A 15,070-nucleotide genomic window follows, 5' to 3' on the forward strand; every position below is an offset into this window, starting at 1 on the left:
ACCACCTCTCAATAAATTTAAGTTTAAAAATGTTCGGTCAAGTTAAAAGTGATTTGTACGTTGTAATATTTATGAAAGATAAAATATATTTGTTTTACCCGAAAAAGAGAAACGCGTGCACGAATTCGGCGGGAAAGGTAACGCCATTTTTCTGGTACCAAAATAACTACGATTATAATGAATTATTGCATTGCTGCACGGGACTAGAAAAAAATTTTCCCTCCAACCTGCGCCCGCGACGCGACTGCGCGAGACTACAGTGGGACGTATAGTGTAAGGGGATGGGGAACTGAAAATATCGCTGCCGAGCCAAAATGTTGATGTCACGACGACGACGACAAACGGTCACACGGTCCCACACGCACCACATCGTCGTACGCGCAATAACGACTATAACGATTTATGTATGATATGTACGAGTTGTAGTAGGTATAGTATACGACTGTTGTTATTATTTTTATATTATTACGATATTATTATTACATGTGACAAAATGTGCTGCGGCGCGACAACCGCGAGAAGGAAAAAACGTACAATATTTTCCGGGACATGTGTGTGCACGAGAGCATAATGGCTTTGGGTCTACGTGCGTACGTAATATTATCATGTGTATGATGGGGAGAGAGCATAATAATATTATTGTAACATAAGTGCGTGCAGGACCGATCGCTCGCGCATCTTGAGATAAGCCGACGACGGTGGCTCGGGCGGCGGCGGCGGCACAACGGGCTCCTTTATGTTGTGGATATTAGGCGGACGACTGTGATCGTCTCGGCCCGGCATGGGAGAATAATAACAACTCGCGTGTGTTTTGAGGGATATCATTCTTCTTCTTTCCGCCGCCGCCGGTGCCCGGTATAATAATAATATTATAATAATAATTATGATGACAGTATTACTATATTATGTATTATACGCGTATCATCACGGGTCCTTCCCGAATTATTATTACTATTGCTGCGTCGTGGAGTGCAGTGTGCGTGTGCGCGCGCAACAGTTTTTATAATAACATTATTATTATTATTATTATTATTATGACGTAGTGTGCGGTGGCGGTGAAAACCGCCGTATGTGCGTTATATTATATTTTATTATATCATAATATACAACAATATTATACTGCGCGACATTATTATATTATTATAATAAGGGAAGACGACGCGACGTTAACGAACCGTGGGCCGACCGTCTTATTTGTCAACCGTATTATATCGTGTGCGTCGTGTATACATAATACGACCTACAACTGATATATACATATATATATTAAATACGTGTACAACTCTACTATACTACTGCCGACGACGACGACGACGACGACGACGACGTCTACTCTTATTTTTTTTTCGTTGTTATTTATATTTTTTTCCTATGTGAAACGCGTTCCCTCATTAGGTCATCGTCGCAGCAGAGGATTGTCCGTGGTGGAGAACATATTATCTGCTTCCGCCGCAGCCACACACACGATAATACGGTATTGACCGGCGACGGGCGCGCACGCAATAAACAATCCTGTCGGCGGCGGCGGAACCCGAGGCGGCAAAACCGTGTGTGTGGCGCCGCCGCGGCAAAATGCGACTTTGAAGTCTGTTTTTACACGACGCGCGAGCGCCGCCGCCCCGCATCAAAGAGCCGTTGTCCGCCCAAAGTAGTCGGCGGCGGCGGCGGCGGTGGAGGCTTAAAATATTATATTAATGTTATCCTTCTGGAAAAACTGCAGTTCGTCTCGGTCATATCGTTACGATATTATTCATTTTTCTAAACGATCACATATCATATTATTATTACTATTATATTATTTAGTGTGTGTGTGTGTGTGTAGTGTGTACCACACGATTCGGTCGGTCGGAAAGTCAAACGCTGCACACGCTGTATACCTATTAATGTTATAATATAATATAGTGTACAATGCACATGTGGGTATTTCGTTAAGCGCACACAACGATATAATAATGTGAATGAAATAATGGTATACAATACAATTATTTACCGGAGATATTATTGTACCGCGCGGTCAAAAAGCTTTTTTCAAACGATAACAATATGCGATTACTTATACCGTAGACAATTTATTTTGATTTTAACAGTCTCTCGTCGTTGAATTCTTAAATAGATTGAATTCGTAACGTAGTATAATATTATGTACCATTCCGACTTCGAACTTTGAATACGACTTTTATTTTACGATAATCCATACTAATTATTTAGTTGACTTTCTTGAAAATGCATTTTTATCTCCATTGCGAATAAATTTTAGCACTGTCTAAATAAATAATATATAATGGTCGATAATATTTAAATAACTAAAACGGTTATCTGATGAACTATATCTGAGATAAATACTTGTTTCATCTCAAATAAATAACCAACTAGATAAATAAATGTTAGATTAACTTTATACGTACATATTATTTGGAAAATAATTAAATGTGAAAATTGAGAACATTACTATACCTATACTCTTTGAGCTTTATAAATTATAATAATACGAAGTGATATAATTTTGCACCACGCGGCTTATCAACGTTATCAACATGCCTAATTATAAGGTACATATATTTCAAACTCAAAGACGTTCGAGTTATACAACAAACAGACATTGGCACGATAATCTGTACTTTAGGCGTTTATATGATGAAATATCTACGAAATTAAAAAATCATAATATTAGAAAACCATATTAATACAGGAAAAATATTAATCATATCGTCGTTCATTAATTTGTTATCAACGGATCTTCTATCATTTGAGTCTCGAACATTTTGCAGGCCAACAGCCTCGCGCCCGCTTCAACGATTGTACCTCTGGTTCACCTGCAGTGGATATTACTGGTATGAACTTCATTCCGGTAGAATAATTGCCAGGACGGATCCGTAGAAAAAGTTCGTCAACAATTTAAGGTCGAGTAGGTCGACGAGTTCGCTAATAACAACAGTTGGTTTGTACTCCGATTCGTTGTGTAACGGCACCATTATTTAAGTTCATAGAAATCTTCATGGACACCAATCAGAAATAGCTAGGTACTTGGTGCGCGTGACTAATTTTGTTGTTTGTTTCCGAGTTTGCTAATCGCGACAAAGACTGTTGTATTGTTATATATACGTATGACAATACATATTAATTATTATATTCATAAAATATAGTCTTCTACATGATAAATTTTCGATAGTCGTACAATAGTGAAACAGAGAAGAAAATACTCGTATATTGTACTTATTGTACTATTGTAGTACCTATGTAATGATGTACTACTGTACATAAAACATTTCGTTTAGAAATTGTACGCATTATTTGTAGTATGTTGTCATGGATAAGCTTGGAGGATATTTTTTTAGCAAGTGTGGCTGTGACTAAAATGCCACGCAGTGGCCATCAGTGGCCACCCAGTTATGAATGGCCAAGAGTATAATATTTAATATTAATTATCATAATATATAGGAATATAGGAACAATAATATTATGTAATAGCTGGTACCATAGGAGAAATCGCTATCTTCAAAAATACTTTAACATAAATAATCAATTAGGTATATCAAATTGTACCTAATTATGATATCCATAAATTTTAGTATGGATTTTTCTGAAGTTTTCAACATTTATATTTCTATTGAAATATATCATATCATATTATATAACAGCATAGATACGAGTAACGACCCTAACCACGTACCGAAAATTATTTTAAAAATCTCCCTGTAGGTACATGCGTTAGTATGAAATTATTATTAGAGATAATCTGATAATGTATTTTTGGTAATAAGGTACCTATAATAATACATAAACGTAGTACCTACTGGTTCAAATGTTATTGCAGAGAAATTGCACCTAAGTGGTCCGATATGTTATATTGTACCATAATATAGCACACAACTGTTAAATATATTATAGGTAGGGACTACTATAATTATACACCTATTCGCGTATTTTTATACAATCAGTTTATCAACACATAAAACATAATAGTGAGTGGACCAAAGATAATTGAGGAATATTATACCACGATTATACGACAGATAACAGTGTAACAAAAACTTTTTATCCAATAATTATGCAAATATTTCATTGACGATTATATTATTATATTTAATTTTTTAGATTCTGAACATAGCTCATCATTTTACAATGTGTGTTTTTTTTAGATATACCTCTACCTACCTATAGGTAATTAAAACATTTTATATTAATGATACATATAGATGTAGGTACCTTTCGCTATTAGAAAAGGTCAACCACTTTTTACTTTTTGTATTCCCTTTATTCTCGGGAGGTATATCTATAAAATTATATTATGTAAACAATATGCCTGGGTCCGACAACTTTTGTTATTCCTTAGGAAATTGAGAATAATATTCACAAAGGTGTAAAATAGGTTTTGAAGGTTAATCTACAGTCGTAATACCTTTTGGGTTTGGACAGAACAAAAAAACAGAACTTCGGTGGCGAGAAGCTGGGGTAAGACAAATAGAAAAACCTTATTTTTAATCAAAATTAATTTCAAGGTAAAAATAAAAAAAAGTTCAATCCATCAAAATTTAAGGGTGTTTGGCTTTTCACATAGATGATATTTTAGAACTTAAATTGAAACAGGAAAACTGAACGTCTGGATTACAGCGAAAGTACATTGTACAAGACACAAGTATATAATATAATTATTATACAGTAAGTATACTTAACAACATAATTATTCAACCTTTCCATTTTAGAAAAATCACGATAAACACCTAAGTATAGGTACTCCTATTTTTGTTATTTTTACATTTTTCAAAAAATTTTTATGTCAATCTTCTTATTTTAAGGGGATCGGTGGTGATCAGTTTTTAAGGGGTTCGAAATAGGCAATTTTCAAATTAAAAACTACTATTTCTGACCACAAGTTGTACGGTTGATAATAGTATCAAAAAAATTATGTTTAAAATTATTCATGTATGTCATTTTTTATCAAACTAAAATTCAGTAATAAAGTAAATAACACCAAACATCCCTATAACCATTAATCATAGACCATATATATGGTATATTATATATAACATGTATTTTGTATTGATTTGTTATAAATTCTATAAAATTACAATAAAACAGATAAATAATCATAATAAATAAAAAAAATGCTTGGTTACTGGTTACAGTAGTAAATAATAAACATACATATATTTTCACTTGGACAAGTACCTATTTAATATTAAATTGTTAAAAAATGAGCAAACAAGGAAATTTATTCAATAACAAACGCGAAGACTTCAAAAAATATTTGAATGATTTAGGTGTTATTGAAGCTTTGACCAATGTATTAGCAAACCTTTATAGATCGGAAATCCGACCGACAGATCCGTTGGATTACATTCGCACTCATATGACAGAAATTGTTAAGGAAAGAGAAGAACTGAAAATGCTTAAGGAAACCTATAATAGTATGATCAGTCAAATTCAGGAAATGGAAGAAGAGAATATGCAACTAGCAAAAACAATTAAAGAGTTGGAAAACTATGGGGATGAGTTGAACAAATCCAAGTTGGAAGAAACTGATGACAATAACGTTGGAACAGAATGAAACCTACATGAATTTTTTGTTGGATAAATTGCAGTAACATAATAATATAGTATAAGACAATAAAACATAAATGTAGAAAAATCCTTGCATAATAATCAATAAAACAAAATAAATATCTCATCAGTTGGTGTTTTTAAAGATTAATATTTTGGTTTTGGCTAAAATAACTGTCCTCCACCCTTAAGAATACATATCAGCGTTATATTTTGTATATTTATACACACAATATAATTATATACAATAAACATAAGAACATAATTATATTGTTATAATGTTTCACACGATCTTCCGCGGTCATCTTGATAAACTGTATTATATATATATTGGTCGTACACCTGTTGTGTTTTTAAATATATACGTTTTGCGGGAAACTGCAGCGATGTAAAAAAATAATAATAATCAAATACTATAAATGCATCGCGCATTATGCCCCGTTCTGCAGCCGTCACGTCGTCGCCGTTATTTTTATCATAATAATTACTATGATTATTATACCGAGTATTAATTATTTTCAACCGCCTAATACATTGTATCGATAAAATATTATACGTTTTTCGTAATGTTGTGTACAATACAATAGTACCTACTGCTGCAACCCTTCCGCCGGCAGCTCCGCGCGCCGTTTAATGCTGGACGCGGTGCGTATAATATAATATGTATTATAAATTATGACGTGCGTAGGTATACGCGTGTTATGCATAATATCGTATGGGTATGGGTAGTAAGGAGGTAGGTACTACATCAAAATTCAAAAGTCAAAATAACAACAATGCCCGGCGATGACGAGGGGCCCCGGCGTGCTGCCACGCGAGAACGTCGTCGTCTATATATTAATACATCCCGACGGTTGTTGTAATATTATGTACCTACCCGAATCCGACCCTAAAACGATACGGTACATGTTATAATGATATGTATACCTATTATACGTACGTGTATATATTATGATGCTACTTATTACTGTATACCGCACCGCCCCCGCCCGATATGTAGGATTCAGTAGCCGCAAACTCGCGTACATCGCTGTCGCGTTCCAACCACCCACGTCAACGGCACCATTATATTATATATGGCACACAATATATGATGTTTGGGATTTAATCGTGTGCATTCGGTCGTCGCATTTTTCGTTCGGTCCTGCTGCTGCAGTATGTCTACACAGCGCCCCGCACGCGTTTTATATACGCGTACTATTATTATTATTGTTTTTCGTACGATAATGTTATATTATTAATTCGAAGAGGAAAACAGCGGATTTCTATATTATAATATTATTATTTGGTGGTGGAGGGGGGGGGGGGGGCGTAGAAATAGACGCTCCTCACTCGACGACGAAGTTATTTTGTTTTTCCGTGGTCCTCCACGTCGTTTTTCAATTATCGCGTGCGCCGCCGCCGCCGATTTCTTTTTTCTCTTGCGAATTTCGTCGCTAAACCTGCAGAGCAGTCTGCAGATGTATCTGAACGTATTCTCTTGTTTTATTTTTTTATTTTTTTACTTCAACACAATTTAATAACGTATAATATTATATGGGACCGCCTAATGCATTTCGATAACGAGCGCCGGAACAGTTGGTTCTCAATAATGCGTACGTACCTACCTATGCTATACGTATATATATCCACGTATAGGTATATCATATTATAGGTATTAGATACGCCTTGTTTACATTTTACGTACGACTATAATATATACGCGTACACCTAACCTGACTATGGATCCTCCTCGACTATTAAGTCAGACGGCCTTCTGAAATCCAATTGTTTTTAATCACCCAGATCCGGACGGAGCGGGTAAAACGAAATAACTATATAATAATATTATATTATGTTGTACGCTGTAGGTAATTCGTGTTACAAAACAAACACAATTATCCCCGATAGTTTCGTACGTGGTGAATACGCATTACACACCCTATCCGAATTCAGCGGGGCCACACATGTACCAATTTGCAATGTGTATTAGTCTGTATACATAAAATACATATTATATTATATAGGCACGTCAAAATATGGCTTTTTAGTTTTAGCGCCGAAAACCTTATTTATCTATATTATAATGACGAACCGCAGGTGCTCAAAGTAATAATAGTAAGTATTGTATACCTACAGTACTTTGACTTTTATTTCTTAATTTCGTCTTTGACGGAATGGAATTATTTTTAAAAAATCGTGGTATTTTAATACACGTATATTATAAAATAAGTAGAAGGTAAACCAAATTTGAAACTTTTTCTGTCATATTTTATGCTCTTGTGACGATTCACAACTTTCGTCTTTCCACGTATTGCTATACCTATTTTATTCTGCAAAAATAAAACCGAAATTAATTTTAGCAAATAAATGTGCTTTTTTTAAATGCTAGGCGTACTTCTAACAAATGACGTGTGGATAAAATTCTATGCATCTACCATTCCGTTGACTTCTCGGTTTACTCGTATATAAGATATGCCTATAAAATGAATATTCGGATATTCCAGAACGAAACTATAAATTTGTACCTTACGACAGATCAGTGGCGTATTTATGAATTTTGCTAGGGGGGGGGGGAGATGAAATATATAATAATAGGTACACCTAGGGTTCTAAATTTGAAATATTTCACTTGAAATTTTTCAATTAAAATATTTCAAAATTGAAAATTTCACCATTCTTGAAATATTTCAATGAAATTATGAAAAATATTTTTTCTTCTTTTAAACGTGTTCGGTTATAGATGATTAGAAACAATAAATTGATTACACACTTAGAATTAAAGAAAAACATAATATTTTTGTTGATTTATTATTTCATATTTGTATATTCTATATTATATAGTGCTGAACAATATTCCTGGCATTATTTTGAGAATAAAAACATTTTTTTACATGAGTTTTAAAATATTGTTGTATATCAGCGGTCCAAAAGATAATGGTTTGAAATAAAGTTGAAGTCAATTCCAACAATGAATAAAATAATAGTGTATTTTCAGTAATTATAAAGTGTACAAAAGTCGTATAATATGTGTGTGTATGTGGCTGAGTGATGTGAAGGTGCTCTGGGCTCATTATTTAATACTTAGATCATATAGTTTGTTATAACTTGTAACTATTATAGATTTGTTAAACAACTTATAAATTATATGTAAATATTATGTTACATATTTTCTTTGTTTCATAAAATAAACTAGCTTTTAAAAATATTCACTTAGAAGTTGACGACTATAAACTTTTAGGTATAATAAACATTTTATTTTTATTTTTCATCAAAATGAAATATTTCAATAAAATAAATTTCATGAAATTTTAAAACCCTAGGTACACTCATAAATACGTACATAATATACATTTTAAAAATCCCCTAACTTGTTGAAGTTAGTGTGGATCAAGGCGAAATAAGAATCAACACAAATTGTATATTACTTAATAGCATTTATTATAAATTCATACTAACGCCAATCCAGTGTTTAATACGATAAACAAAAAAAATAGTTATAATACAAAATCCCATTTTCTATTTTTTTTTTTTTTTTTTTTGGATACTCAGTTCATCGATAACCTCATCTGGCATGATGATTGTATTGACCGGAGACATGCCAATAAAGCCAACACATTAAGGGCTGTATTAAAATAGTTAAACTAATGTTAAACCGTGGAATTCGACCGGTAAAACCATATGGGCTAAGCGTAACCGAGGTTTAAACTATGATTGTAAAACGGGCCCAAAGTCGGTTATAATAAACAAAGTATATAATAATTACTACTTAATTTATATTTATTATTTAATATTAGATGGGAAAATTGATAAAATATTTACTTCTGTCATACTATTTATTAGGTAAGACTTAATACTTAATAAAAACTTGAAAAACATCGTTCATGTGTAGCAGTTGATAATTATAGGCAAAGTACAAAATATTTTCAAGAGTTCATGAATATTTGGATACAACTCTTTATCAACAAACATCTAAAGCATGTAACCCAGAGGTGAATACAAATTTTTCAGTCACTGACCACACTTCAGTCACTAAAAGTCTAAAAATAAACCCACGCCCTATGGTAAATCTATACAGTCTTCGTGGCAATCTTGTTTTATTTGCCAACTATTTATTGGGTTTATTATAAACACTCATGCATGAAAAATAATTCGCAGAAAATTAAAAAATACAGTATACTATACTACTATAGAGGTATATGTTTTTGTTGTCCAATAGTCACATATATGCCATGAACGACTAGTGACGTATAGTATATCAGAGCGGTCAAATTACCACGGCTGCTAGAACATTTAGAAAACAGAGATACTTAAAAGTAATATTATATTGAGAAATACAGAAAATGAACTCTACAAAAAAAAGGGTCAAGGGGGGATCTATCCCCCATATCCCACCAGCCCCCGCAAATACGCCACTGCGACAGATATTATAATCATTTATGGATATTGAGGGTAATCAATCCTCACAAAAACAGACAACTTTGTAGTTGTGAATGGGATCGAAGCCCCCCGGGGCACACATTGATGTTAAAAATGTTAGTTCCCCTGAAATCGAAATTGATTTCCGTCCACGAACATCACCCACTTCAACAACGATATTTTTCAAAATATGAGAATGCTATACGTACCTATATAGTGTTATATGCTGCTGCAAATGAAACCGCGCGAGCGAAGCGTCTCGTCTGCAGTATAGTCTTTGTCTTATATTTTCGGTCGCGTACACATTAGAATAGACCTATATACATGATATCGTATAGGTTATAGGTATACACGTGTAACCGATTATTTCGTTTAAAATATTGCATTCGATCATTATATACCTCTATATACCAGGTATAATATGATATAGACCACGAACCGGTGGCGGTCCAAAAATTATGACATCCTCTCGTGCACTCCGCCCGCCACCGCGGCGGAACCCGTTTCGGCCCTGCGGGTAAGATAAACATACATACACACACACACACAGGTGACTCAAAAGTTGTAATTATTGTTTTTTAAACATGGCTATAATCGTGTTTGTATTATACACACACACTTACACATAGACCTGTAGCAGGTGTCTGTCCGCATACCTCATATTACGGGTGTATACGAGGTATAATATGTTATTATTTAGTGTTTTTTTTTGTTTTTTATACCAGTAGGAAGGTATAGCTGGTATATACAGTTAAGTATATACACTTAACACACACACACATATATACTATATAGGCTTTCAGAAAAGTACACAAAGTAAACTGCTGTCGAACGCGATGCCAATACGTGCGCATCCAGCCACCATCTGCCGATAATTTCTTATTAATTTTTTTTTTCCATTCTGTCGTATATACATATTATAAAGGTATATACATATTATAAAGGTATTATATACCTACCGCGATCTCGAGGGGCGTGGACCGCAGCCGCCGCGCGTTCCACGATCTTTCGGATGGCCAAATTGTTCATATTATAATTGACGGTGTCTACATATAATATACGCCGGATGAACGACGTTACATTCGATGACGACTGCACCTACACAATAATTAATACGATACCAATATTATAATAATAATAATAATAATACGCGCATTGTTGTTATTGTACTGGCGTTGTAATTTTTTTTTTTGTTAATATCGCGCCGTCTTCGCCTAATATAATCGCCTCGCTATATTATAATACCTGCGTCCTAGTATGTATATGCAACGCCGAATTGATTGAACAAAATACAATACTCTTATACTGTATAATGTATATTATTATCAATTAATAATGAGTGTGTGAAAAATCAAAAAATCAAAACCGACAAAAACGCTTCCGGCCGTACTTGCGATTCGGTGCAAGGTCTCCGCAATAAATTTCAGTAGGTATAATAATATGAGCGTGTATAATATTATTGTTATATTGCACACGCACGATATTCTTTGATGCACAACATTGCTTGTAATTTACGTGTACATACAGTGTTTAATATTTACAACGTGGCTCGGTGACGACCTGCAATATGTGGTAACGCTGCGACGGCACAATAATAATATAATATAATATTATGTTTATTAGGTACGTCTCTATTTTCGTGTCGGAACGAATCCGCGGCGACGAGAAAAAATCGTTTTATCTATTGCTTCACGCTGTTTCGAATAATAATAATAATCGTACAACTATCTGCTGGCACATACAACACTGCAGCGGTGTCGGACACCGCACACAGTCGACGCTTTCTGAATAATTAAACGATTTTCCGGGCAAAAATAATACAAACAAGAAACACACACACACACACACACACAATATAAATGTACGCAATACAAGCGTCTTATTTGGCGGGCATGCGATACCGGTTAAACCGTACGATCGTAAAAAGTCAAATTAAAATTACAATTTTATATACCGTGAGTAATACCCGTGTCCGATGTCGAGAGTCGCAGTGTGAACAATTTATGATTCATTTTACCCCTCGACAGTAACCACCGCATCATTGTGCTGTACATCATATTATAGTAACCGGCAACTGCATGTGTATAATATTACATAATACCTATATATAGGTACTCTGAGTAAATCACAAGTATACCTTGTCAGTCTTTTTGGATTGTTAAAACATCGGTAATACCTAGATTAATGTAATTATGTAAATTCTAAACATTAAACAACTATTAAAACAGTTAGGTAGGTACCTACTAGTGTACTAGTAGGTACCTGATTATTTAATGGTCAGATAATAATTGTTGCATAATTACTTATTTGTAAATGTATAGGTAGGTACTTGGGTTAGGAATTCTTTGATTTTTAACTTTTTGTCATTATCAATAAATATTTATTTAATATACTTACTGCATATATATATATTATATATATATACGACTTTTTGTTTTTAATCGAATTTTGTATTATAACTATTTTTACGTTACCGAAAATAAAGGTTCATTTTGTATTCAAATCAAAAATTTCAATATTCCTCAATGTAGCTCTACATAATATAAAAATCATATAGAAATATATTATATGGTAAAAAAATTCAGAAAATCGAATTTTTACAGCAAAATGTTATAAAGAGTTAATAATGTATAAAAGTTTTATTTTTGAAGTATTTGTCATTTGATGATTTATTGATATTTGATGATATTTTATAATAACAGTATAAGAAAAAATGTGGACGTCGGAAATCAACTTAGAAGCCGATAGAAGATGCTTCACACATAACTACATAATAAGAATTTTTTCCCCAAAATATTATATACTTGAAACGACATGGCCTCGTATATTAATACTAATATCACATGTTGTACACATCAAATCCACTTCTATCCAAATTATATTTTAGTTGTACTATAAATTATAATAATAGAAGATGTCCCTGATTCATAAACACGCTATGCGAGTAATAATTATGTGACTTTTTATAATATAATAATAATATAACAATCAGACACCACTGTGCGCTATAAATGTAATACACGTCTAATAATAATTGATAATCTGTGTTAAATCTAGGACTAAATTTAAGCGTCTGACAGTTCAACACCAATTAAATTTAAACGTCGACTTTACGATGTATTATACAAAAATATTATGGTTGTAGCCAAATTACCGATCTGCTGTAGTGATACCGCGAAATCTGATTTAAATAATATTTAATTATGGAACAAAAAAAAAAAAACAGCTCTTATGGTGCATATGGTTTTACAACCACAGTTAAACTGTATCTCTGTGGTAATCAAGTCGGCATGTGAATGTTTATTAATACATCGCATGCGTTGCAGTCGAGTAAAATACTGTTTTTTAATAATATAATCATATCATATAGCAGAATCCTTGTTGTACTCGTTATATCGTCGTCACTGTCCGTCCGTCTTTACAATTTGTTGACGAGGTTACTATTATAAATATTGATCAACGGGTCGTGAATTGTATTTTTTTTATTTGCACACGTTACGGTTCTAAAGCCGGATTTAAAACTACGTCGTGTGTAGTGTCGTGCGAGCGTGTGGTAACTCTGGTTACAACTGGTGACCAATATGGTTTAAAAGTTGAGCTGCAGTAAATTCTTGATATACTCTTATACTCGGTTGCAATTCGATTATATTACATAATGATACCAAAAAGTAATGTCCTATCACAATACGATTTGATCGGCATGACACGGCGCGTATATAGCTGTGAATTCGAATTTATGATTAACGCACTGCAGGTCGATATTCGATAAACATAACCGTAGGATCAAATTTTTATTAAAAGTAGCTAGGTATTTCAATAGTATGTAGCATTTCTGATGTATATTTATTTATTTATTTATTCACTATTGAAATATTGGCACAATAACGAGTTAAAATGGCATGATGAAGAAATTTAAATAATATTATAGATGCGTCAGGTATAAAACGATAAATATAGACTAGTGTTGACAACATTCGTATGGTAAAAATGATAAAAATGTGGGGAACAAGAAAAAGATCATCAAAATACTTTTATTTTTAATTCATACACAGCCATACTCAGGTATATTTTTATATATCAAGAAAAGATTTGATATTGGATCTAAATGACGGGTTTAATTATTGATTTTATTACGATTTGAGGCACATATATCAACATATCATTATTTTTATAATTTGAATATTACCGAGCAGATCGCTTGTCTATATTATTATTTTACTCTAGTGTACTTCGAGTACCTAATTGTTTGGTTTTATAATTATTGGTCGTACTAAACTACCAATTTAATTGCACTATCGACGAAAGCTGCGTACGACCGATCCACTGATTAGATGCCTAAATGCGTTTCATCATTCATCTATTTAATATATAGCTAATTATAGACTATAGTATGCTGTACCTGTACCACCGTTTTTAATGTGCTACATAATATATACTTTAGCATATTAGGTATAGGTGTTAAAAATCTATGGTGCGTATAATCCTATCTCATTATATATATTTGCATAACAGTTTCTCGTCTCTCGTGTTCACAAATGTGTAATTTAAATATTTTCAGTAACGTTAACATGGTGTATATATATTTTTTTTTAAAAAACCCATCCGTTGGTGTCAGGATTGCGTGAACGCATAAATATACCCGATGCCTATGGGCGTTAAGTAAAAGGAGCGAATTAAAAACATTACACGCGCATAAACACACGTATATACATACCTATATTGTATATATATATATAAATATATTATATTATATACGTCTATGTATATATATTTTGGTATATATATATATATATAAGTAGTATATAATAGAGAGTTCAGAAGGCTCGCCCCCTGATCCACTGATCCTTGCTGATCCACTCGCCCCCTGATCCACTCGCCCCCTGATCCACTCGCCCTCGCCCCCTGATCCACTCGCCCTCGCCCTCGCCATTCACCATCGTCATCACCGCCGCCCGATCGCGCACGTACGCGACGTATAATTACCCCACCCCACCTCATACACCTCCTCGCCCCCTGATCCTTGCTGGCCCTCCCCACCCCACCTGCTGGCCAACCCCGCCACATCACGTGGCCGAAATACCATATTATTGTACACACCATATTATTGTGTATATTATTGTACATATTATTG

The 15,070-nt window shown here is 33.6% G+C and overlaps 1 protein-coding gene across 1 annotated transcript; it reads left to right on the forward strand.

The window, feature by feature from the left end:
* The first annotated feature begins 5,194 nt into the window (after positions 1-5,194).
* On the forward strand, positions 5,195-5,548 carry LOC132942338 (c-Myc-binding protein homolog). The gene has a single exon (XM_061010649.1). The coding sequence runs from the start codon at positions 5,195-5,197 to the stop codon at positions 5,546-5,548; it is 354 nt and encodes a 117-aa protein (XP_060866632.1).
* The last annotated feature ends 9,522 nt before the right edge of the window (positions 5,549-15,070 follow it).

The sequence above is a fragment of the Metopolophium dirhodum genome, chromosome 4 (genome assembly GCF_019925205.1).
Source record: "Metopolophium dirhodum isolate CAU chromosome 4, ASM1992520v1, whole genome shotgun sequence".
NCBI lineage: Eukaryota > Metazoa > Arthropoda > Insecta > Hemiptera > Aphididae > Metopolophium > Metopolophium dirhodum.

Coding starts and splice junctions, on each gene's coding strand:
- LOC132942338 (XM_061010649.1), top strand. CDS start 5,195: ATGAGCAAACAAGGAAATTTATTCAATAACAAACGCGAAGACTTCAAA.